General features: G+C 35.1%; 1 protein-coding gene across 2 annotated transcripts; it reads left to right on the top strand.

Moving 5' to 3' along the window:
* The first annotated feature begins 1,417 nt into the window (after positions 1-1,417).
* On the top strand, positions 1,418-26,647 carry LOC128987008 (zinc finger CCCH domain-containing protein 14). Of its 2 annotated transcripts, XM_054407651.1 has the most exons (16): positions 1,418-1,661; positions 4,541-4,583; positions 6,877-7,041; positions 8,481-8,543; positions 9,237-9,602; positions 10,435-10,518; positions 10,912-11,651; positions 12,322-12,543; positions 15,676-15,781; positions 16,059-16,184; positions 16,823-16,967; positions 20,684-20,877; positions 21,904-22,012; positions 24,605-24,735; positions 25,649-25,752; positions 26,441-26,647. In XM_054407651.1, the coding sequence occupies exons 1-16, from the start codon at positions 1,623-1,625 to the stop codon at positions 26,543-26,545; spliced, it is 2,742 nt and encodes a 913-aa protein (XP_054263626.1). In that variant the 5' UTR covers positions 1,418-1,622; the 3' UTR covers positions 26,546-26,647. The 2 variants fall into 2 exon arrangements, with proteins under 2 accessions (XP_054263626.1, XP_054263627.1); XM_054407652.1 differs by lacking the exon at positions 8,481-8,543.
* Positions 26,648-26,817: the final 170 nt, after the last annotated feature.

Below are 26,817 nucleotides of genomic sequence, written 5' to 3'. Positions count from 1 at the left end.
TTTATAAATTTAAATCAATGATGTACGAATTAATGAGCTGATGCCACCTGTCTGCCATGTTATCTTATGGGCCGTCTGACACTAAACAACCCTACTTGCGACGATCCCAATTCTACCAGGCCGTGGCCTGGAGTTAAGGTGGCCGTGCGCAGCTACATTATGAATGAATGAATGAATTCATGAATTTATTCCACCACATATAAAAAATTGCACAACCAAATGTACAAAAAAGAAAAAGGGGTTCATGCAAAACTTAACTAATTAACTATAACTAGTTAACTATATACATGATGTGTCAAAGGTTGTCTCTATCTATTTAGTCCTGGAATTAGCAGACATAGGCTGTGCCTGTTTGTCTGCTAAATTGCTACGGTATAAAGATTAAATGAAATTGAGTGGTGCAATTTAGTTTTATTATATTTTTTTGGTTGAAAAGTATATTTAAATGACTTTCAGCAGTAAATAGTAAATAGGAAATAGAAAAGCAATAAGTGACAGTACTCTACAACGAAAAAGAACATGCAATAATGATCATCCAACAATAAAAGCGTCGGAGAGAGAGTGGCTGAATTTTTATTTCAGGATTAGTGTTGCCTAGTGTTATTTTGAGGCTTCTGATTGGCTGAGGGGACATCATTACCGCAACGGTACGGTTTGAGGCGTTGGTGAAGTGGATAAAGTGCCGGGCTGATAATCCGAACGACCCGGGTTCGAACCCCGCCCGTACTACTATTTTTTGTCTTGTATTTTTTTATTATCAACAAGTTTTGTTGGTTTGGTTAGTTAATGACGGTTTAATTTTATAATTAAAACATTATAAAATTGAATTTGACCATTTGACCCATTTATAGTTTTATTTCATGAACAGAAATATTTTTTCGATTAAACCTTCATTCGATTTTCATTATCAGCAAGTCTGGTTAGTTTGGTTAGGTTGTGAAAGTTTAATTTTATAATTAAAAACTATAAAATAGAATTTGAGGCATTTATAGTTTTATTTTATGAACAGAACTATTTTTTCGATTAATAAACCTTCATTCGATTTTTTAATATTGTCAACACGTTTGGTTGGTTTGGTTAGGTTATGACGGTTTAATTTCATAATAAAAAATATAAAATAGAATTTGAGGCATTTATGATTTTATTTTATGAACAAAACTAATTTTTAGATTAGTAAACCTTCATTATAGTCAATCAGAAGCCTCTAAATGACACTGTTGGCAAAATTAATCCTGAAAAACAAATTGTGCACTAGGGTGTGCCGTCAACGTACAGAGATGCATGGCTCAATTTTTCGCCTGCCCAGTACTTCATTCCCATCTCGAGACTGGACCAACCAGGAACCACAGTCCAGAACCAAAACCAAAAGTGTCTGGGGTCTGGGTGTCGGGTCGGGTTTCTAAAAACAGTGAAAACTGAAAACAGGCCTTTGCATTTATTTATTAGAAAATGAAAAATATAGTAAAAGTTATTTAATTCCACGCCACACAGTATTTCGTCGTGAAAATATACTTATTGATCATTAATAATACGTAATTATTAATAAATTTATCTTTCGTAGTGTTAATAGTGAAAATATAGTGATATTTACAAAGTAACCAAGTTACTGTAATAGTTTTAATATGGAAGGTGTAGGAGCTGAAGTTAGCCAAAAAATCAGAGTAAGTGTGGTAGACTAGGTCTTTCCTACTTGTAGTAATGTCGACTAATAAATTACACCATTTTCGAATAACCTAACGGTATGCCAGAAGTTAAGCTAAGTTACCTACCTAGCTCAAGTTAGCCTAGTTAAGCAATAAGTTAGTCTCCTGAATCCCAATCATGGCCTTAGTCTAGCCCCAAGCTCTGGATTTTATAAGTGAAAGCATTATTATGATTTTGTTATTTGAAAGGGTACACTTCCATATCTGTTGGCACGAACAACCGAATGAAAATATTGATCGATACTGTATAGGCTATCATTTGGTTAGTTAGAGGTAAGGTTAACCTTACCAACCAAACAATATAGGTATCAAATTATAAACAATCAAACAATCAATATTACTCATTCGGTTGTTTGTGCCAACAGATATGGAAGTGTCGTACCCCCCATTTGAAATATAGGTGGCCTTGCTATTGATTGCTAGGAAATTTTTAATTATAACTTATGTAGGCTACAATCTAGTGGTGTCTAACTTAGGCCTAGTAACTAGGCTACTCAGCCTAGTGCTGGTGTTTGGGGCAAAGTCCTGCACTGCCCCCCTTGTCAGGCATGTTCCTACTAATTTACAACGGTGGAGAAAGACCCTGGGGTACAGTTTCTTAACTGGGCTATGCTAATATCGATTGAAACTATCGATTCGATTAGTAACTTAAACCTTCATGCGATTTTTTCACCATCAGCAAGTTTGGTTGGTTAGGTTAGGTTAAGATAGTTTAATTTGATAATAAATATATTTAAAAATATCGATTATACAATATTTTTAATTCGATAGTTTCAATCGATATTAGCATAGCCCAGTTAAGAAACTGTACCCAGACCCTGTGCCTTAAGTTAAGGCCAACTCGATAGGGATTTCCACACTGCGCTAGCTCTTTGGGCTCTTCCTTGCTCCACGAGATAGAGCTATTTCCGCTTCGCTCCAAAGTATTATAACAAGACCTAAAAGCACAGGTTGTCCCATAAGTTTAGCATGTTTCATCTGTACTTCAAGTTACGCATGCCTTGGCCTACTTATCTAGGCTATAAGGTAACCCTTCCCGGACGAGCAAAATCGTGACATAGAATGGGAAAAAATTATACTTAGGCTAGGAAAAAATAAAATAAATTTTCCTTAATTTGTGTTTTGTTAGTGTTAGGCCTACCTATACAAGTAGGCCCTATACATACCTAAAATAAACACAACGGAACACTTCATACTGTCAAAATAATTTTTTACTCGCTTTGAACTAACTTATGCTTCCCGTGTCCATCCACAGATGAGTAGAAAAGCAGCGGATATATCCGCCACCTGTCTTTGAAGATATGACCATGAAAACGTTAGGCAATAAATAAAGAACAATATGTAAACAATAAATAAAGATAACGTAGTGTTTAAAAGCACGAAACGTCGAGGGGGGAGCGTAGGAGAGGGGGGGGGGGGGGGTGTGCGGGAAAAGTAGAGGTGTGGGAGAGGGGTAGGCCTATGCGCAGGAGAGAGCGCAGCCATGGAGAGAGCAGGAAAGTGGCGCCTTGGTACCGCGAAATATCTGGTTACTGCTCTGAAATGTCTGAAGAGAAGGCGGATATATCAGCTCCCGTCCGGATAGGCCTTAACTTATACGTCACCCGTCCTTTACCACCAAAGACTTAGGCGGATATATCCGTCACCCGTCCGGGAAGGGTTAAGCTTATTTCGAGAGCCAATAAAAAAAACTTAGCTAACTTAAGTTAAAAAAGCTTTAAATTCAGATTCAAATTTGGCCATTAAACATAATAGGTAGGCTATGTCTAATAGGTAGGCCTATACATAATTCAATAAAATAAAAATACAACCATCATCAGAGATTTGTTAATAAAGTCAACCAGCAGACAAAATAAAAAGTTAAGTAAATTAGATTATAAAACATGACATTTGGAGAAAAAAAAATCAAAATGCGCAGTTAAAAATAGCACACACCATGCATTACTTAACTTAATTACAGGTGGACCTCTGTCTTAAAGGATATCGTTATTCCTACTGAAGGCTATGTAGGCCTAAGTAAAACATGTTGTTGGTAAAGCTTAATGTCCGATTTTCTAGCTGCCAAATTCTTTTGCGGGCTGTAAATTGTCAACCTTGGGTTGTAAATGTATTAACTTAACTTATTACCTATCGCAAGTGTTTTTTGACGTTTAGGTAGGTAAGTGTTTTCTTAAGTGCGATATTCAACGCAGGCAGAGTGGTAGGTAGCGCCACCCCATGAGTCAAATTTAAGGTACCTACTCAGAAGCTGTTTTAAGTTCGGGGGTGCCTTTTTACTTAAGCCTACTTATCCCATACCTAGATCAAAAACGTACCTGATAAAATTTCCCTTGCACGGGCATGTTAGGGTCAAGAGCGTATTGTGATAAGGTTTATGTACGGTAGCACAGAAAACATAGGCCTACTACTATAACCCAGAATGCCAACCGCATGGTAAAAAGCATTAAGTATTTTGAGAGAGCTTTGCCTGTCAATTCGTAGGCAGCGCCACCAGCGGTAATGCACTTACGGTAATGCTTTTTACCATGCGGTTGGCATTCTGGGTTATAGGCTAGTAGTATGTTTTCTGTGACGGTAGGTAAGTGAAATATATTTTTGGGTACTGTTCCTCAAGGAACCTATATAACTGTCGGATGAAATTTTCATTTGATATGCCTAGGCTTAATCAATTAAGTTATAACTTGATATCGTGTGAAAACAATATCCTATTTAAGTTAGGCTATACCGGTACTGATATCAAAATTTTTATTTCCCCCGATAATATATCATATGTTTTCTTTGGAACTCTACCCATATTTTGCACCTAGTCATATTTTATTGTTTTATTTTTGTTTCAGTCTGCAATCAAGGCAAAATTCAAAGAAATTGGGCTTCACGTTGGTAAGTAGTCTACTAAACTAAAGACAATAATTGTTAGGCTATTTTAGTATGATTGTTTTTAGGTCTAGTCAGACTAGAGATTTTTGTAAGCCTTCTGATTTTGATTGTTATAACTTAGTCTTTAAGCCTAGAACAAACTTAACCAAAAACATAGGCCTACAGGCTTTTAAGAGCTAAGTTATATACCCCCGCCGCAGCAAACCTGCAGACTAAGCGAATTTCCATTAACCTGATTGGATTTACACTAAAATGCCTCCATAAAAATAGCACATTTATTTCCTATTTAGATAGAATTAGTTTAACGAGTACTTAGGTTTGCTGCAACAGGGAGGGTAAAAAAGTTTTTTTTTATAAAATGATAATAGTTTAGTAAGAAATAAAAGTATTTTCCAAAATCGATCAAAATATGTTCATAAACAAGCAAACTACAACAGTTGACTTATTCTCCATAAGAATAACATGGGAATTTTAAAATTACAATTTTTTAGAATTTTCTCCGTAACAATTAGGCGCATAATAACGCTTCAACATACTAAATTATTTGTTTTTTTAAGCTCTACAAAATGGTTTAAAAAGAAATTGTGAAATTTTGTGTTGTTAGGGTAAAAAATGGGAAAAACCTATTTTTACCCCATAAAACCCCCCATAAACCCCCGTTCCCATAGTCCGATCATGCTGGTTCGCGAACTCATTCAAGTTTATCCCGCCTTACAGCTTCAAACCAAATTTTATCAAAATCGGACAAAAATTACTCAAGTTATCGTGCGGATGGACACATATATATATATATATATATATATATCTATATATATAGATATATAAAAATTTGAACGAATGGTGTTTTTGGCCTCTGGGGACATCAAAATGAAAAAGTAAATCGGTCCCGGGCTTAGGTCTTACCATGAGACCTACGGTAATAGCTACTTCCCTATAGGGAAATTCGCTAAAAGGCACCTTATACAAACTTATTTCCAATATTCTAGAATATTGACAATAGGCCTATTATTTAAAGTACCACCTCGAGATTGATGGTTTGACAATTGATAGGCTATTGATGAAAATCTAGAAATCTTGAAATCCAGCCAACAATACCGGAACTTCACATAGGATATTGACAATAATATTGAATTACATGTGAGTACACATCAATATTGTTAAACCATTTCAAAAGTCCCCAAGATAGCTTTACTGATTGTTGCAAGTTGCAAGTGCTAAAAACTTCAGATCTTCAAAACTTCTTCCAGTTGCTAGGTATCGAAGGGTCAAAACAAGATTACATCAAAATGCAAATCATAATGGTTTAAATTTAGTATTATTGTAGCACTTTGTTTTTATTTAATAAAAAGGGAGCGGTTGGCAACTATGGCTATAGAAGAGGTTGCATTAACAAATATATAATTTTTTTTCTTTTTTTGTAAAACCCGGTGGTTCCAAAAAGTCAGGAAAATGGCTTTAAAAATTCTTTGTCAACCCTGTAGGACCGAACCCTGTTTAAATTAGCAAAAATTTGGAAAAAGTGTAATGTTAACGTTGATGTATAGTGTACAACTGTTTTCGGGAAAGATTAAGAGTATTCATCAGTGGAGAGTGGTAGCCATATTGCATTTTAATCCCATTAGAGGAACGTTAAATTTGACAGAACATACCATCATTTGTAGCTGCCTGCCGGTGTTATTTATAAAGATAAAGTTTTGAAAACTTATAATTAGGCTTATAACATAGAGTAGGCCTACTAGGGAATAAGGAAATTATATTTGTTTTTGTATTTTCTTAATAAATTGTTCAATTAAAGGCTTAATTAATGATCATTAACTTATTTAAGTGGAGGGAAACTCAGGCCCGTTTTTGACCCTGTCAGGCTGTCAGTGCCCTAGGCACAACTAATAGCAGCACCCCCAGCCCTTAGCAATATATATGAGTGGCCATCGACCAGGAAATCCGGAAACTATGCGTGAGTTTTTTTAAACCGGGAAATATGAGTTAATTTTGTATTTCTACCTGTAATTTTCAATTTTTCGGGACCGCCCATGACAACAGTGACATTTCTGTAACCACGGGAGACGATAATATGTCTACAAACTGCCATGAGGGATAATCAGAATTTTTCCGCTATTGCAGAAGACGATAATAATTTGCACGCAATAATTACACCGTGGTAAAAAGGCAGAACTTTTCCGCGACCAAGGAAAACAATGATGATCTTCACAAGTAACCCCCAGGGCTGAATCTTACTTTATAGGTCAATGTTTAATATAAGTAGCTTGTGTTTTAAGTATCGATGGATTGATTGCAGATGAGGAGTTGCCGGACTATGTTATGGTCATGGTGGCCAATAAACGCAGCAAGGAGGAGATGGATGAAGATCTCCAGCTGTTCTTAGGCAAACACACGTCACTATTTACAACTTGGCTGCATCAGGTGCTGCAGAAACTTCAGGCGATCACTGTTAAAAAGCTCGGTAAACAATTATGTAGGCCTATCATATCTGACTAACACAGTCTACATTCAGAGAAGTAACTAGCTCCAGAAGCTCTTGGGTATTTGTGTGTTTATTCTCCTTAGAATTCTATTTATCCATAAGTTAATCCTGCTACTAATCCTGTCTATCACGATCCCTAAATAACCTGGCCTAAAGCAGCAATCTTTATGAAAAAATCTTCAGTATCCAATTAAATGACATTATAATTGTAGTCTATGTGGACGGGCAAATGCAAGATTAAAAGAGGCTGCCAACCTCTTTAAAAAAAAAATAAATAAATAAAAATTGTTATATTATACCCAATATTTTATTGAAAAACTCTCGACTCTGATGATCTTTCTTTTTTGTGTGTTTATTCACGCCAGTGGCATTTTTTACGTTTTGAAAGAGAACGGTCTAAACCCTGGTCTTGTTACTATCTAACGTCGACCTTAATCTGTCTTTCAGGGGCTGTGTAGATGTTAGATTATGGAAATGATACTCAAACTTTTTTTAACTAGACAATTTTAGTTGTGATGCCTTCCTACACTTTAACTACCACACATTTGCTTTACAAAGTGATTTTTAAATATAAAAATATTCTCACAGCTGTTTTTGTACTTAATTACTTCAGCGTCATTTTAATAATATCACGTGTTGACTTCAATACAATTCTCAATACTACTGGTTTTTGGTAGAAGCACCGATAGGCCTATTGAACTGACCTTAAAATGTTGATACTGATACTGTTACGTTTACCTGACCCAACCCATAGTAAAAGTAAATGTAGTAGGCTATTGAGAACAAATGTTAAAATGTCTAACTTACCACTACCGGCACCAGTAGGGTACAGGCCTATTGGCAACACAATACAACTATGATGGCCACGCGCTGAGTCATCAGATGAATTCCAAATTACGGCCGTGGCGATCTTAAATCTGTTCCTAAATGCCTGGTTACCTTTCTTTTTTTAAAGAACTGAAGTCCAACCAAAGTAGAAAACGTTTGAAACATTTAAGAAATAATCACACAAACATTCTTCATGAAGTGATTATCCCTTACGACTATTTTCAGAAATTGTAATTTTCTTACTTGACATGACAGAAGGATAACGGAACACTGGTAATGACTAATGTTCTAATGTGTGTGACTAATGTTGACAGATCAAGTGTCATCACAGATGTCAGATTATTAATTTTAAATTATGATATTAGGGTAAGGGACAACCCTGAAACCCAATATATGTGATTTATATTTTTTCAAAATCAACAATATATTAAAACAATTTTAGAATACATTTATTATAATGAAGTACTTATATATTTTCATAGTCATATAAAAGCTTCCTTAAAAGAAGGCTATAGGCTTAATTCCTAGTTAACAATCCTTTTATCCCCATCCCACCCTTTTGTTCTTATTCCTCATCCTTTGTGTTTTAGATGGCCAACCTAGGACGGAGGTGGAACAGCTAGTAGGCATAGAACTATATGAAATAAGGCAGAGTATGTTTTTAAACTAACCATGAATAGCTTGTATTTGTTTGCAAAAGGTTGTATTACTTACATTATTTAAAATGGACCACTTGTATCCATATATGAACAGATAAAATGGATATTTTAAAGTAAGGCTATCACATTCCAGAGTTTACTCGTATTTGTCTCTAGGCAGTCTTAACAATTTTTTAAAGTCCTAAAAAGAACTTTTACAATAGTTCTATAGGCTTAATATTTGCTTTTCAAATACATACAATCTTTTACCTTACCTTACTTACTTAATATAAAGTTTTCCTTTCGTTTGTTTGTTTAAAGACAGATAAATTAACCAACATTTAGACCTACTAAATTACGAAAGTCACAAAACACAATTTACCACAATAATTGTCTGAATTAAACGAATATTGCTTGCCTTTGCATCCAAAAAAAGGCGGACACTGTTGTTTTTGTCATTGAACTATCAACCAATTAACTCATTAATTAACTAGGTTATTTAAAATTTTGCCTATTTTCTATTATTACAAAATTTGTATTAGTATTTAGCTATGGTGTCATCAATTACTTATCTACAATAAAGTATTATATTCAGTTAAGTTTACATTTTCATACTACTACTAATCTCAATTTTTTCCCCCTTTAATATAAACCTAAACAAATTTGATAAATTCATTCATAAAATTCTTCTCCACTATCTGTTTTCAGAAGGAATGAAGCGAAAGATTGATGAGGGTAAATCATCAGATGAACCTAAAAAGAAGAAGAAGGTCAAACAGGGCTCAGACGAACGAGAAATAAGCCTGAAGAAAAAGATTAAAGAGGAACCTAAAGACAAAGATGTTCCACTAAAGAGCAAAGAAGATAAAAAAGGAAACAAAAATGATTCTGAATCAGATGATGACAAAGAAGAAAACAGTCATGATGAAAAGTCAACCAAAAAGCAGAAAAGTTTGTCAAAATCATCTGCAAGTCCAGATAGGCCTAGTGATATTGATAAAAGTAAAAAGCAAAAGGATGATTCAAGGGAGTCTAGTCATGAGAAGCAGCCAAAAAAAGGGGAATGCTCAAAAGGTAAATACAACAACTGAATTTTTTTCATACAATCCTTCATCTTCTAAAAACTTTTATAAAATTACCCTTATCAAAATTTATCTCATTTTTTTCATCATTATAAATTAGATAATTCTCTTGAACCTCAATTTTTCAAATTCCTTTAAGTAGCCTACACCTCCACAAATGGTCGTGCATTAATTGTGCTAAAGAGTTCCTTAATTGCGCCAAGCTCAAGCCAGGTGGGGGTGAGTTGCCGGCAGAAGGAATGCCCTAGTTTATGTGTCATCCTAACTTAACCTAAAACCTAACCTAACCAGTTCAATTAATGCCTGCACTCACAAATAGTCCTTTATACATTTTTTCACAGTGAAATGGTGGAAGTCTTGTCTCTGACAATGGTTTATAGGTTTGCCAAATTAGACTGAAAGTTAATACTGAAAAATACAAAAAAATCTAAGCCTAGAATTGAATTACAGTAATATTTTGTGGCCTAATCTGAAATTAGTTGATTAAGTTTGGTTAAGGTAGTAGAATATTTTTCTTGTTGTTATAACTTAAATCATGCAATATAGTTTGTAATCTTGTGACGATTTTGGTCCCAATAACTGTTTTGTTATGTGAAGGGTTCAGAGTTTAAGTGGATCAAGTCCAAGTTTTGTCCAAATGGCGCTAGTATTGTTAATTAGTAATAGTTGGTTAAAACTAAGTATTTTTAGTGAACTAAGTGTGTAATACTCCGTGGTGGTAAAACTATAATTCATTTAATATCATATTGGTAGTTTACAACCAGTTTCTTTATCATTTAAATTTATTCTTGAATAAAATAACTAAACGATCATTGTTTTTGCAGATGGCAGGAGGAAATCACTCAGCACTTCGAGCCAAGTGGAAGATATTGACGATGAGGATTGTATTAATATCCGGACTGATGGAGGTAAATTTCATTTAGCACAGAAAAAGTTTCCTAAACCATTACTTAGGTTCAAAGTCTCAATTGAGAAGGTTTGATTGTCATCTATCTCAGCTTTTGGGGATATCACTTATCTAGTTGTACTTTAAACATGATGTTTGTGTTCATGAGGTTTTTATGTGTCTTTGTAGTGGTCAATTTTTTCTAACCAATCCTCCATCCATATTCAGTCGCTTTATAAGTCTAATATCAACTGTTTGAAATTGAACTGTTGCAATTTAAATTTTATATGCCAAGACTATAGTCTACTAGAGAGTATTCACTGTCATACATTTGTTTAGTAATTCAGATTTTTATCAGTAAGCAATTGTTTGATGTTTTTTTTTTTTACTAATTTAATATTGTGTTGTATGTTAGAACTGCTGGACACAACAGAGGACGCACATTTGGAAGAGTCTAATAAGACACATAAGAAAAAGGAGAATTCCAAGACTGTGGGAAAACCAGACAAAGACACAACTCTTGAAAGTCCCGAAAGAGTTAAAGATAAACCAAAATCATCCAGTCCAAACATACTAGACAAGAACAGTAGAAAAGAAAGACCTTCAAGTCCTAATATACTAGACAAGAATAGCAGAAAAGAAAGACCTTTAAGTCCTAATATACGGTCGTTAACTCCTCCCAATACTCCGCCAAAGACTGACAATAAAGTTCTTGATGCACGTGAACTACTTAATCGTAAAAAAGCCGCCAAGCAAGCAAACGCTAAAGCAAGGTCGAGATCTCGAAGTAGAGATAGGGACCGTAGTTTATCACCAATTAGGAAGCGGAAAGACGAAAGAGAAGCGAGAAACCATCACCAAGACAGAGGCCATAAGAGGGGGAGGGACGATGACAAAGAATCTTCAAATCGGAGATACCAAAGGGAAGAAGATCGCGATCAAAGAGGACGAGATCGGGATCTTCATGCTAGAAGGAAGGACGACTGGCCTCGCAAATTAGAAAGTGACAGAATAGACCAAAAGAGTAAAGAACGTAGGAGGGAATCAAGAATTGAACCTCAGTCTAAATTAAATGATAGGGCGTTTAAGGACAGAAATGATGAACTGCCGGCCAAGCGCAAACATCTTGAATCTCCCAAGAGGAAAAATATTGAGGTATTTACTTCAGAAATTTATTGTTAGATACCTAATTATTTGTTAATAAATATTTAATAGTCAACGAATAAGTTAAAATATTATGTACAGTAACTTAATTGAAACAGTTTTGGCGAGGCCAAAACCCTTCTAGGATATCGATGGCCATGGGAGTAAGAGTAAGTAATAATTATTGATATCTGTCATTGTTAAAATTTTTTTTACAACGTGCTCAGAAAAGTTAAAACTATAATGACGTCTTATTATACTGTTACTGAGTCAAATGTATACCGAAAATTGAAGACCTCACAGCAGAAACTTAATCTCGACAAAATCTTTTTGGAAAAACTCTTCCTATGATGACCTGTTTATTATTGGACTGTTACAATCTTTCCTTTTGCTTATAGTCTGTATAATGGAACTATCTCCTGACCATCTGTCTACTTGGGACTGGCTCGGCCTTAAACCATTGACCAGTATCCAGGTAGACGGAGGGTCAGGAGACAGGTTCCATCTTGCAGACTATAGTGTCAAAAAAATCACAGGTATATAAGTAATTTATCAGTCAAATTTAATTTATCAGGTCAATCAGTCAATTGTGTTTAGGGGGGATATTTTCTTATGATATTCAAGACAAGAATTATAGCTTGTACAACAATGCTATTCTTAAGTATGATGTGTTATATGACAGGAGGGGACACGACGTCCTGCTGTGGTGTCACGAGTCGTACCTCGTGTGAAAGAGCCAGAGGACGACACTGAGACATCCGGGGGTGTACCTTCCGTTGTCAAGGTAACGCCTCGACCCAGGCGACTGCCCTCACAACAACCCAGTACCTCGCTTATCTTGAGGGCCATCTCAGAGGCCAACAAGAGCCTTGCTACGGCACCTCAGAGGCCAGATAGTACACAGGTAATGTACACATTACTTAGTATTTTTGTGTTTTATCATTCACTTTGGATACTGAAGTAGACATTCAATCTAAATGGATAAATGGACCAGCTGTAGCCATTTTTTAAATTAACATTGCATGGGCTGACCAATGAATGTGCTACAATCAGTTCAATTTTCTTCCTTAGTTTTGTTACTGATATAGTATGAGGAGACATAAAAGGTGCTGTAGAAGAGGGTGCTACATAGCAAAGTATTTGGTAACAAGTAATATTTTTTGTACAAAACAAACTCATTGAGAAAGGAGGTGTATCCAGAAATCTTTCCTGAAATAGTATGCCAATCAAACATTTCGGTACCTGAATTGTATGTGTTATTGAAGTTTAGTAAAATATCTTCTACTCGCAAATATATTCTTGCTTATACTGCACCAATATTCAAGCGGGAAATAAAAGATAAGTAAGCGGAGATAAATTTTGACTGGGTTGTCCAAGAATATAAACTCCTGTACTTCAATACATATTTTGTAGACATTTCTTGACAACCAGAGTACAACTAGCTTCCTTTTAGTTATAAGTTAGTCAAACTCAACTTCACATTTTTAATGGTCGACTATATTGTGGTAAACCATAGAATAGATCCTGGATCCCATTTAACCGTCCTCTGCAGCTCTTCAAAACCTTTCCAAGACTCAGTTTCCCAGTGGTACTTTATGTCGGGGATGCTTTGTGGGATTGTTAGTGCTAGTGACATTTTGACTCTGCTGTGGCGATGACAGGAGGACTCGAGTGAAGCAGTCAGCCATAGTGACGCGGCAAAAGCGCTTGATACGGTGATTCGCTACGTGAAACAGACAGACAAATCTTCGGCTGATCTCAACGTCCTGCTCAAGTTACGCAAGAAGGCTTTCTCACTAGTGGATTCGTAATCATTGTTTTTTCACACTTGTAAATGTATAGAATGTTAATTTATTTATGCAATGTAATACTGAAAACCGATCAATATTGACCAAATGTGCCGTTTTGTGTGTGTTTGGAAGTATTATATTGTGTTTTGGAAACCACCATGAAGTTATTGGTCAAATTTTAATTTGTTCGGAAATTTAGGAAATTTTGATTCAAGAAATCAGTGCCACATGAACCGTCACCTCCACTTAACTTCTTATCTTTCTTTAGACCTATTCCAAGTACACTAATGAAGTATCTCTTGGAAAGATCTATCGTATAGCAGGGGACTCTGAATGCTTGCATGACAATCAAAAGGTTACTGGCTATACTTAAATACTATACAATGAAATGGCGACCATACTAAGTAGGTATTTTAAGCAACGTATGAATGGAGATGAGTGTAGGATGAGTGGCACGATCTTTTAGTCTTGTTACTGGCTAAGGCCGACATGTTCCTTAGACACAGCTGTTAATTAATAGCCCATACAGCTAATGGCAACTAAGGGTACAGTTTATAGTGGAATCTGAACCACTTTTTTGCCCTGGTATTAACGAATTGGCCTAATCATCAGGATGCTAGATCATAAGGGAAAGAATCGAGTCCTTGATCATTGGGCTTTTAATAAATCATTCTGGACAGAGGCTGGAGAGTGTCAGAAACCTTTTATCCAATTTTGACTTAATTTTGAATCTACAGAGTAGGCCAATTACAAAAGTAACAGTAATGTCCTAGAAATTATCTCAATCCAAAGGTTTTTTTTGTGAATTTTGTACAATTCATCGTATTGGTATGCATTTTTATAGTAATTTATAGTAATTTACTGTTACTTATCATAGCAATTAAAACTTATTTTATGTACAACAAACACACAAAATCTGGCATCATGGGATGTAAGAGGATTTTTACTTTTGGTATTTCAAAGTAAATGGTATGTCTTTTTCAAAGAAAGTGTTAATATTTATATGTCTGATCTTGACAATTATATTTTTGTATCATTATGCATATTTATAGAATTTTGTTGTTATTTGTGATGTAAGTTAATAAAAATAATTTGCCTCTGAAGAATGACTATTTCCTACCTTACGTTAGTTATTAAAGCTCAATTTTTCGGTATCAGTTACTTTCTACAATAGTTTAGTCATTAAAAAAACTATAAAAATTTTGTTTTTAATTTGTTTGCTATCCTACTCTATTTACTAGAGTCTGTTGTTTCAATATAAATCCGTGGGCTACAAAATTAATTAGTATTTATGTAAGTTTCAATTAGTTTCACTAAAACTGAATTTAGTGCAAACTATAGTAGGCTATTTTTTTTTCTCTATATTAAAAAGACACCCTAGGTTAATGCGGAAAATCCTCTAGAAGTGATTACGTCATCTGCCCTACAAATTAGTCGTATGTCATTGATACTGCTGGAAACTAGTGTCTAGAAGGATTGAGGATGTATTTTGAGGACAAATTATTAAACTTTTTTGTAGCGTACATCAAGCACCAAATAGTAAAATTTGACTCCAATTTAGTTTTAACCCACTTGCTCAATGTGGCAAGGTGGATGACGTTGTCACTGGCAGAAGCTTTTCCTCTCTTAAAAACTATTATTAACTAGGGCGTCTTTTGACCCCGAATTATTAAAATTTTACATTTTTTTAGCACAAATTGAGCTAAAAACTTACATTCAAAATTTTATATTTTTTTAGCTAAATTGAGCTCTAAATTTACATTCATAATTAAATGTTTAACTCTTAGCGGTGGACTTAACATGAAGTTAGTCCCACAAACAGTTTTTTGCAGCCATTAATGTTGAGCAAAAATTTTGTTTGTATAAATGTTTTATAAAGCACAAGTTAAGCACTAAATCATGGAGTTTTTCTTCAAGCTAACTTCAAGCCAACTTCAAGCTGGTTTATTATTTTACTATTTAAAAAGCAGTAATTAAAATTCTGTAGTATAATGTAGGCAAAGTTTAGAATTATTGTGGCGAAATTTCTTAAAACAAAATGAATTTAGCTGAACCAATTTTGTATTGGTTTTGTCACAGTTTTAAACTGAGTTCCATTGTACTGTAAGGTTTTTTCCTTAATATAAATGTTGGACATGTCATTTTTAACTGTTAACTTGTTTGGAATAAAATACCTAACTTAATTTCACATTAGCCCATAATTTTAGTAATTTAAACATTATTTTCATCGTATTTATCCTTCTCAGTTGGGAAGAAAGAAACCTGTTTTCACCCGTCTGCGTCGTCAACAACAGCGAATCCCGCCTGAGAAAATTGCCATAGAGATTACCAATCCTCTGGCCATACAGGCTGGTGAGTTTTTTTGTACTAGATAATGCTAGTTTTTAAAAGTTCTTCATTTAAATGTTGAAGCCATTTTGAAGTTCTTATGGTTTCTAACACCTTAATAGTAGTAGTAGTTTAGACTTAAGCTTCGATAAATTTACTATCATGGAAATATATATATTTTTTTAAATATGTTTGTTTGGAACTGAAAAACGTAGAACTTGCACATATCTAACAAATTGCCATTGATACCTACTTTAAACGTTCGATTTGGAAAACTGTTATAATCCAAATCCATTTTTAGCTGGACCTTTGGAGACGAAAGAAGATGATGCTCGCTCAGTTTCACCCATACCAAAAGACAAATCCGGAAGAAATATGTCTCCACCTCCAGAGCTTTTAAACAAGGATTTAAATCTGTCTGAGCAAGGTAGGCTTTGCATTGTAGATTCTTTATAAAAACTAAGTCATTTTTTTGCTAATAATAACCATTTGTCTGCTGCTAAAAGCTTCTTATCCTTAAAATGTTTTGGATTTTTTTGTATTGAGTTGCTACTGCATTTTAATAATCTTTTATCTTGTTTTGATATGGTCAGTAGCTCAGTACAGTTTAGTAAAAAAGTATGAAAAGCAAATGTAGCTCAAAAACCAGAATGAATACAATAGGTAATGGAAAAACATTGACTGAAACTAGCCAACCAGTTGGAGAAGGAATTCAAATTTTTGAAACATTGACTAACTTATAGATACTATTGCGAAATATAAATACGATATTAAGGTTATAACCAGTACAATGAAGCTATCCTATAAAAAACTACCAACTATAAACAAAGTTTGCCTAAGAAAACATAGTCTTGCTCCATTTTATCTTTATTTTTACCCAAATTCGGATCTTTGCTCAAACCCAATATTTGTCAGGTATATACAGCATTAAATTTCTCTTTCATAAAAATGTGATTGCATACCTTATACTATTTTACACAGTTTTCGAAATCTGATGATAAAAAAATTCTTACCATACCAACCTAGCTTATTCGATACCAAGGGACAAATTTATGCTTTTTGCAGAAGTTGCTACACAAAATTCCTCGAGGAGTGAGATTGATGTGGATGAGCCAAAACAGGTTGAACCAGAAGAGATGACTGAAGAGGCTGAGGACGAAATTGATCTAGAACCATCTCAAGATCTCCTTCTTTCCGATGAAGCAATGGAGTAAGTCACATTTATAAGTTCTTATGCTGATTGATTCTTCACAGTTTAGATTGCAGGGTGTCCACCAACCGGGAAAACCGGTAATTATGCTTGATTTTTTTGAACCGGGAATTTTCAATTTGAACAGGTTAGCTTTTGACAATAACTTGCATTTTACAAACGTTCTTAGGTTGATATTTTGCAAAATTCCTCATCCTCTTTTCATTTTCCAATGCCTATAATTTTTTATCCCTCCTTATCCCTCTTTCTATTTCTTTCTATACAATCTACATTGTTATGCAGTTAATTTTTCTTAACAAACTGTCTAATCCTATCTACATTCATACTTTCAGTCCCCTTCCCTCTACCACCACCAACTCCATTTTCTTAGCAATTCTTTCGTCTTGAAATTTCCTCTCATGTTCAGACCATCTTGCTTTTCTACTCTCCCTCTCTTGCTGTCTTCAACTATCCAATCACCTATTTTTCTTATTTGTTTTACATTCCATTTTCAATTAACCCTAGATCCGCTGACCATTTTTGTCCAAAACGCTATGGGTTTTAGGGCATTTTTGCGTTATATTTAGTTACATATAATTTATAAGTTAGTTATTACCAAAAACACCAACATATTATATATCATTTTATTCTGTATAGATCAAGGAACATTTTAATGACAAACATGATGGACTTACCATATTCTGGAGTATCAGGAGCCTCGTCAAATTTGAAAATATATTGTCGAAAAAAAACATTTTCCATCTTAGGTGACATATATTGCACTTCAAGACTGACATTAGGGACTTCATATTACATATAAAAGAAGCACAATTTTATGCTGAAAAGAATGATGTACAACACTTATAGTTCAAATGTAACTAAGAGTATCTGATAGGCAAAAAACAAATTGGGCGCTTGGGCTAAAAATCCCTGTATTTTGCCTTCATCGTGTCTAGATTATTCTCTCATTTATTATCTTCTCATTTTGCACTAAAAGTCATTTTTTCATCCAAACATTTTACTTCCTTATGCTAAAAACAAAATCTATTTACATAAAAGGTCCAAATAAAACTTGAAAATGTCATAAAATATTATTCAGCTTATACTAAGTCAGAATCACTTCCCGCTGCTGCCCTGTCATGCAAACTAGGCCTCCCTCTATTGGTTGGTCTCCAAAAGTGGTTCATTTTGTGGAAACAGGCTGGATGTACTCCCCCATTGCAGCCTGGGCAGTAAAAATGGCTTCTAGACTTTTTGCCTTCAGCAGCACACACAAGACATCTACGGAGTTTTACACCTGGAAGCCGAGTAAGTATATGGCCGATATCCCCTCCAGGGCCAGGCATGGGGTTCTCATTTTGCTGGACAGGAACTTCATCCCCCTCAACTAGAGACTCTATTATACTTACAATAAAGTCATGCCTATTCAGTGGCCTGTCGGTATTTTTGGAATAGAGAATCCATGCGTCAAATAGTGCCATGTCCATTATGTTGTCATAAATTTTCTTCCAGTATTTTTTTGTTTGCCTGGAACCTGATACATGGTAAATAGATTTATCTTTTGAGTCTACTCCCCCCATGTTTAGGTTGTACTTATGGATTAGGATTGGCTTACGTGCTTGTCTCCCACTCTTACTCGTTACAATGTCGTCTTTAGCGTAACAGCCAGTAGTAATCAAATATACAGGTTTCCGTTTTTCTTTCTGCTTGTAACCTACCAATAAAATTTCTTTTTTCCTGAAATAAATGCTTTGCAAGGGTTCTAATTTAGTTTCAATTACCTTTTTCGAAAGATCTTTTGACTTTTTATTTACTGTGCCAGTTAGGTATGTTTTGTGTTCTAATAACTTTTGTGTCACTGGGATCTTGGTATAGTAATTGTCCATGAACAAATGGTATCCCTTTCCCAACAAACTACACTTTCTCATCAAATGCATAACTACCTTTTGAGTAAAAGGGTCATTTCCATCTTGGCCTTCTAAAAAGCCCTTGCCAGGATAAAGTTCAGTATGTAAAACATACCCAGTCTTGCTGTCGCAAATTTCAAACTTTTTGATACCGAATCTGGCATGGCGCTTGTTGGGCATGTACTTGATATAAACACACCTATTCTTCATGCCTATCATTGATTCGTCAAGAGATATGTTCTGTTCAGGAATGAAATATTTTTTGAATGCTGCATTCATTGAATCCAAGAAAAACCTTACTTTATACCAAGGATCATGATTAGGTTGGTCTTTAGGAATAAAACGAAGAGAACTGACTTGGAACATCGACCGTATAGCTTCAAATCTATTTAGGGACATAACACTAGAGAAAAAAGGTGTTGCTTGAGATTTAGACTTGCTCCAATAGTCTGTTATATTTTTTTTCTTGATCAACCCCATATTGAGTACTAGTGCAACATACTTTTTTATTTCCCTTTCAGTCACATCGACCCACCTAGTTAGCCTACTCTTAGGCCCAAGCAATCCAGAGTTTCTCTTTGTGTTTATAATTTTGTTAGCATAGGCATTTGTATTCCTAACTATCAGCAGCCAAATAAGATTACTAAAAAAAAGATAAAAGTATTCAATAGGGTTACTATTACGGGGTGGGCAATTTCTAATTCCTGGGTGTCTCACTTCAAACTTCTCCTCTACATCAAACTCCCGTTCAGGTGGATATATTCTTACCCATCTAGGATTCAAGCTTACATTTATGGGCCCAATAAATTGTCCTGGGGGAACATCAGGATCATTAGGAGCAATTTCAGGAATATCAGCTTCAGTTTGTCTAGGTCTAGGCCTAGGCCTGTGAGGCTCACTCACCTGAGGTGCTGGAAGTTCTAGAGATAGGGTAGGCCTACAATTGGAAATTTCATTTCTTGCCTGTTTAACATCAGTAATTGAAGTATCACTATCAAAGTCTTCAGGTCCAGGATTCCAGATTTCCCCACTTCCAGATGAAAAATCAAGAAGAGATTCATCAGAGCTTTCATAATTTTCACATACACCATTCTGACCAATGTCACTATCAGGATCGTCGGCATCACTTTCAAGATCTTCTAAGTCATCAAAAGCGTTCAACGCATTTCGAATAGCACTAGAATTGCTTAGTTCACTCATTTATAAATAATTTTTCTATTATAATGTTCTAATAAAACAAAAACACTATATAGGATTGTAAAACAGTCGTACACAACAACAAAACAGACAACAGTCAATGCCGGCAGACGACAGCTGACCAACGGCAACAATCCACAAAATCCAAAGACTTATAAAACAGATAATATTCGTTTTTGGATTGCCGACTGCCTTCTAAATATAAACTGACTGTTTCTCTTCAGTACTATATGAAAACTATTAAAATCGGGCGACGATTATTGATTTTCTGGCTGTAATAGTGACGCGCTGCAAAAGGTATCGCGATCGCGACTTTAGCGTTTTAAATAGGGTTAAAATAGTCGCGATCGCGACTCATAGCGGATAGAGGGTTAAATAATAGCTTTGGTAAATTTTCAAATTAGAAATTATCATTTGTGTTTCAATCTTTAACGGACATGAAAATGCTAACGTTTGGGATTTGACTGTGTTGTGGAACTTTTAATGTGATTAACGTTTTAAATGTAGCACATTGAGGCATAAATAAGTCCAACATTTGACTCTGAACATTTAAAAAATCAAAATTGTATATAACTTTATATAAAACTATAGCTAATTTAATTGCTACATTGAAGTAATGCCATTGTGTTGCAGTGATACATCTGAGCCTCAGTTTGTGGTGACTCTGAATGGATTTGACCCAGACGGTATTTTCTCCCAGAGTGAGATAGAAGATGACGAGGAGCCTCTGTTGACCTCCACGCCAGACGAGGTAGAGTCTCCGAGGTCCAAAAGGGAGGTCAACGTCTCGTCTAACATTGTTGGAACAGCTGCAGTCAATCACAACAGTACGTAAATGTTGACTGTCCACCCATTCTAGTTTATGTTTTCAAAGTGTATTTGTTGTTAATAGTTTTTATTTTTTTTTATTTATATAGTTTCGTGGTTACACTAATTACTATAGGTACTTGTAAGAGTACAGTTTAAGAGTCCTTGGAGCCTAGACGTTCTAACTTAAATACAACAATTAAAGAACTACAATTTTATAATCCCACAGTATACTTGATATTTAAATTGCAATCACTTTGGTGTTTGAAAATATATTTTGGACCGTAAATAACTTATCAGCGGCTGTTTGAAATTAACAAAATTAACATTCCTCTTATAGCGGGCAAATCCAAGATGCCCGTTAGCTTCCTTGGACTCCCTTGGAGAAAAATTCAAAACTACATAACATTTATAATCTAACAGTTTACTAGATAGTAGATATTTAAATTATAATCACTTTAGTGTTTCAAAAATATTTCTAAGCCATAAATAAATCTTGAGCAGCTGTTTGAAGTTATCCAAGATGGCTGCTAGCCTCCAATGACTCTTAAGGGAAAAAACGTAAAATGGTAAATTATGTAAGCTCGATCTACAAAAAAGTAGGTACAGTAACTATTAAATATTTTGTATACTTTGACAAAAATATATGTTCATAATACAGTTTAAAAAATATTTAGTTTTGATCGGTGATAACTTTTTGACTGGCCTATAAATAGAGTTTTCAATACTATTAGTAGACCAATCACAAACGGTTTAATATGAATTGCATCTTTGAACTTGTATTTGTCTGTCTACATTGGCTTTAGATGCATGTGCATGGCATGTGTCAAGCAGATCATGATGCACGAGAATGATTTGTTCTGATAAATTTTGAGAAGGGGCTACAAAATGTGAAACTAAAACATCACCTCGGTTTCACTGTCCGGGGAACCTCGCTCTGCTACAAGCCTCCTCAACACAGCATCAAGCTCCATCGGACCATTTTCAAAGGATAGATTAGTACAGTATTTAAAAGTTGTTTTAATACAGTTCTTGTTTTATTTCAGATCTAATCGAGGTAGAGATATTGAGATCCAAGTCCGAGAAGTGCAAGTATTGGCCTGCTTGTCGTCTGGGGGATAAATGCACTTACTATCATCCCACCAAGCCTTGCAAGTAAGTTGAAAATAGTGATGGGCCAAGAAAATGTCGGTACCGGATCCGGATCTTGAAAAGTTCGGACCCGGATCTTCGGATCCGGATCCAGATACACACTGTCATAAGGGCGGGTTAAAAAAAAACGTAATTAACAGAATGCCAATTTAAATCATACTGTTTAAAATTAAATTGATAATGTTTAAAGGTTAGTACATCTTATATATAGAGTAATCTCCAGTTGAGCCCATAATCCCTCATTTTTTGGGGACACTAACAATTTTCAAAATCATAAAATGCACTAAGTAACGCAGTTATTTTACTATAGTTTGATCTTGAGTATGCTATATCATGGTTTTTGCATCAAAAGACAAACACTGAGTCATGGTCTTGCCATATAAGTTATTCGCAACAAGAGAAAAACACTAAGACATGGCCTTGCCATATAAGTTATTTGCACCAAGAGGCAAACAATGAGACATGGCATTGCCATATAAGTTATTTGCATCTCGAGGTAAACACTGAGACATGGCCTTGCCATATAAGTTATTTGCATCAAAAGACAAACACTGAGTCCAAGAACGGACCTTGCCATATAAGTTATTTGCATCAAGAGACAAAATTTGAGTCATGCTTTTAAATACTTTAAATACTTTTCTTTGAAATGGCGACCATACAAAGTAGGTATTTTAAGCCAAGTATGAATGGAGATGAGTGTAGGATGAGTGGCGCGATCTTGTAGTCTTGCTAGATAAGTTATATAACTTAATAATTTAGATAACTCAATAAGTTAGATAACTTATATGGCCTCGCCATATAAGTTATTTGCATCAAGAGACAAACACTGAGTCATGGCCTTGCCATATAAGTTATTTTCAACAAGAGGCAAACACTGAAACATGGCCTTGCCATATAAGTTATTTGCAACAAGAGACAAACACTGAGACATGGCCTTGCCATGTTATTTGCATCAAGAGGCAAACAATGAGACATGGCTTTGCCATATAAGTTATTTGCATCTCGAGGCAAACACTGAGTCATGGTCTTGCCATATAAGTTATTTGCATCAAAAGACAAACACTGAGTCATTGCCTTGCCATATAAGTTATTTGCAGCAAGAGACAAACACTGAGACATGGCCTTGCCATATGTTATTTGGATCAAGAGACAAACACTGAGACATGGCCTTGCCATATAAGTTATTTGCAACAAGAGACAAACACTGAGACATGGCCTTGCCATATGTTATTTGGATCAAAAGGCAAACAATGAGACATGGCCTTGCCATATAAGTTATTTGCAACAAGAGACAAACACTGAGTCATGGTCTTGCCATATAAGTTATTTGCATCAAAAGACAAACACTGAGTCATTGCCTTGCCATATAAGTTATTTGCAGCATAGACAAACACTGAGACATGGCCTTGCCATATGTTATTTGGATCAAGAGGCAAACAATGAGACATGGCCTTGCCATATAAGTTATTAGCATCAAGAGACAAACACTGAGACATGGCCTCGCCATATGTTATTTGGATCAAGAGGCAAACAATGAGACATGGCCTTGCCATATAAGTTATTTGCAACAAGAGACAAACACTGAGACATGGCCTTGCCATATAAGTTATTTGCATCTCGAGGCAAACACTGAGTCATGGTCTTGCCATATAAGTTATTTGCATCAAAAGACAAACACTGAGACATGGCCTTGCCATATGTTATTTGGATCAAGAGGCAAACAATGAGACATGGCCTTGCCATATAAGTTATTTGCATCAAGAGGCAAACAATGAGACATGGCCTTGCCATATAAGTTATTTGCATCTCGAGGCAAACAATGAGTCATGGCCTTGCCATATAAGTTATTTGCATCAAAAGACAAACACTGAGTCATTGCCTTGCCATATAAGTTATTTGCAGCAAGAGACAAACACTGAGACATGGCCTTGCCATATAAGTTATTTGCATCAAGAGACAAACACTCGGGGAAAAAACAGTCTTGTAAATGGATACAGACAGCTTTGTGTTAGTAAACAAATCGGGGTTGTACAGTGATACAGACAGCTTTGTGTTAGTAAACAAATCGGGGGGAAATCGGTCTCTTACATGGATACAGACAGCTTTGTGTTAGGAAAAAAATCGGGAAAAATTTTAAAAAATCGGATCCATCAAAACCGGATCCAGCCCAAGATCCGGAATATTTTGTATCCGATCGGGTGCCGGTTCTAGCTCGGATCCGGTAGTCCGATATCCGGATCCGACTATCACTAGTTGAAAATCTTAAGTCCTGTACAAGATCAGTTAAAACAATAGGATTTATTAGTATTGAAGCAAACTGTACTACCTTCAAAATGTTGTAGCTTGAAAGAGGCTTAGAAAAAACAACAAGTAAGTTCCGGTATATTTTGGCATCTGTGTCGAGGTGGTGTTTTCAGAAATCTGTGAAAGAGAATAAATGGGAAGGTTCTTTTAAGAACCAACAATTTTTAAATGTTAGTGTTGTTTTCTCTAGGTCTACTCCATTTTCCAGGTACCCTATCAATTTAAACTATGACAATTTAAATATGATTGTGTTGTGATAATTTTGTTGTTTTAATCTATTGTTTTGTCCAGCATGTTCCCGAATTGTAAGTTTGGTGATGACTGTCTCTACATCCATCCTCAGTGTAAGTTCAACGCTTTGTGCACAAGGAAGGACTGTGTGTTTGCTCACACTAATGCCCAAGCACCAGTGCAGCCAACAGGTAAACGATAATGTAGTCAAATCTGGATTTGAATCTTTAAAACCATACAAACGTTTAGGCTTAAAGATTAAAAAAAAAAATATTTTTGATCTCACAGATCACTATTAGTCCCTATACTAATATTTGACTTTTTAATCAAAATGGTATTTTCTCTTAAGTAATCTTAAGGCTTTACGTTTTCCTGTTAGGATAACAGATATAATAGCTAAAAGGTTTTTATTCGTTAATATCAATATATCAGATAACAGTTTTTTATGTTCCCTTAGTAGACCATTATGAATCTATCCGGCCTTCAATTATGTTTTCGTTTTCATAAACATTATTGAGCCACAAAATAAATAAGAGTTCAATGTTGTTTTTAGGATTATTTGTAAAACAACTTTCCTGTGTAGACTATCCAAACTATAACTTTTATCTGCTATGGTTTCTTTTTCTTCTCAATTCTTGTATGTTTTAATTTACCGGTAATAAACTTATAGCCTAAACTTATAAGGCTTATAAAATTCTGACTCAAGTATGGAAAGCTTTATTGGAAGATAATAGCCTAGTAAGAATTCAATTGAAAAATTGTGTGCGTAGTTAAAAACGTACTCGCGGCCGTAGGCCAAATTAACCCAAGCGCCCTTCGCTCCTTAGGTGGAACTTCTCTGAGGTAATGGAGACATCATTGTCATCACCAGCAATCGTGGCTATTTAATTATTGATTTCAAAAAATAAAAATTCAATTTTAGTTTTTAAAAAATTTGGGGCCCTAATCCTAGCAAAGATGACGTGAGTATCCTGTTCTTTCAATTTGTTATGTGTCTAGTCAGCCTAGTGGTAAATCCGGCACTTGTTTAAAATCAGTAAAAGTATGCAAGTTGATTTGTTTGTCTATATTTTTGTTTAATAATATGTTTTGTCGTGTAAACAGTAGTAGCACCCAAAGCTAAGGCACTGTACGCTGCTAGTGCTCCTCCCTGTAAGTTCTTCCCTAACTGTACCAACATACACTGCCAGTTCTCTCACCCAGCTAGGGTAAGTGAAAAGTCTATGTAGACCTATTACAGGGAAAGAACTCATAAAAAGGGCCCTTTAGTAAGGGTTGAAACTGAAATTGAAATAGTTTACATTTACTGTTAAGAATTTTTGTACTTGGACTTTTTGGGTTAGGATTTTTCTCTTGGAATTTTAACATGAATTTCAGATTTGTAAGTTGTATATTTATATTTTGTTTCTTGTTGATTTCATTTTCTTGAGCAAAATCCTAGATGTTTACCTGCGGTCATGCAGATATCATTATAGTTTTCTGTGGGTGACAAAATCCAGGGCAAACCTCCTGACCATAAAAATCATCATAGTCTCCTGTGATGACAGAAACTTTATCACCGTCATTCACAAAAGCATAAATTTTTCAATCTTCGCAGACTATAAATAGATTTTTTGACTTTGTGATTGATCTTTTGAGCATGTAGGCTAGGCATGTCGGTTCAAAAATTAACCCCCTCGCACACTTCTAAATTTTATCACAGCATAAAACTGGCTGTTTAAAAATGACTAGAAGTTTACGTCTCAACTGTTAATAGCTGGTTCTCAATTTTTAAATACTCTGTATCTGTATCTATTAGCTGAAAATTTGTTTACCAAATTAACAAATTAGGCTGATGAAGACCTTGCATTAATCTCATCTCAACATGTTTTTGTAGTTTGGCGTTTTTTTTTTCAGCCCTGCAGGTTCGGCCTTTACTGCACCAAGAAGGATTGCCCCTTTCAACATGGACAAGTAGCTCCGGTTGATAAACTCAAGTGGACCAGAGTCACTTCAAGTTGATCTTCCGTTTTCTGTTTGATTGTGTTTGTGTTCAAAATCTTGTGTTCCTTTACATTAGTTTAATGTAGCCCCTGTATGAAATACATATTTTGACTTCCTGTACATTTATTTTAGCCTGTGATATACTCCATGTACATAATATTTTTAACTGTATATACTGTAAATCTATAACCTGAAATCACTGGTTTTATTTATTGTATATTAGTATTAACATCTACACTAATATAATAAAGCAATATTTTTACTGTTTTATTGGTCATTCTATCATTTTT

The sequence above is a fragment of the Macrosteles quadrilineatus genome, unplaced genomic scaffold (genome assembly GCF_028750875.1).
Source record: "Macrosteles quadrilineatus isolate MER2022 unplaced genomic scaffold, UCM_ALF_1.0 Scaffold_2__2_contigs__length_208266976, whole genome shotgun sequence".
Classification (NCBI taxonomy): Eukaryota; Metazoa; Arthropoda; class Insecta; order Hemiptera; family Cicadellidae; genus Macrosteles; species Macrosteles quadrilineatus.
This window is presented reverse-complemented; position numbering and strand designations above follow the sequence as displayed.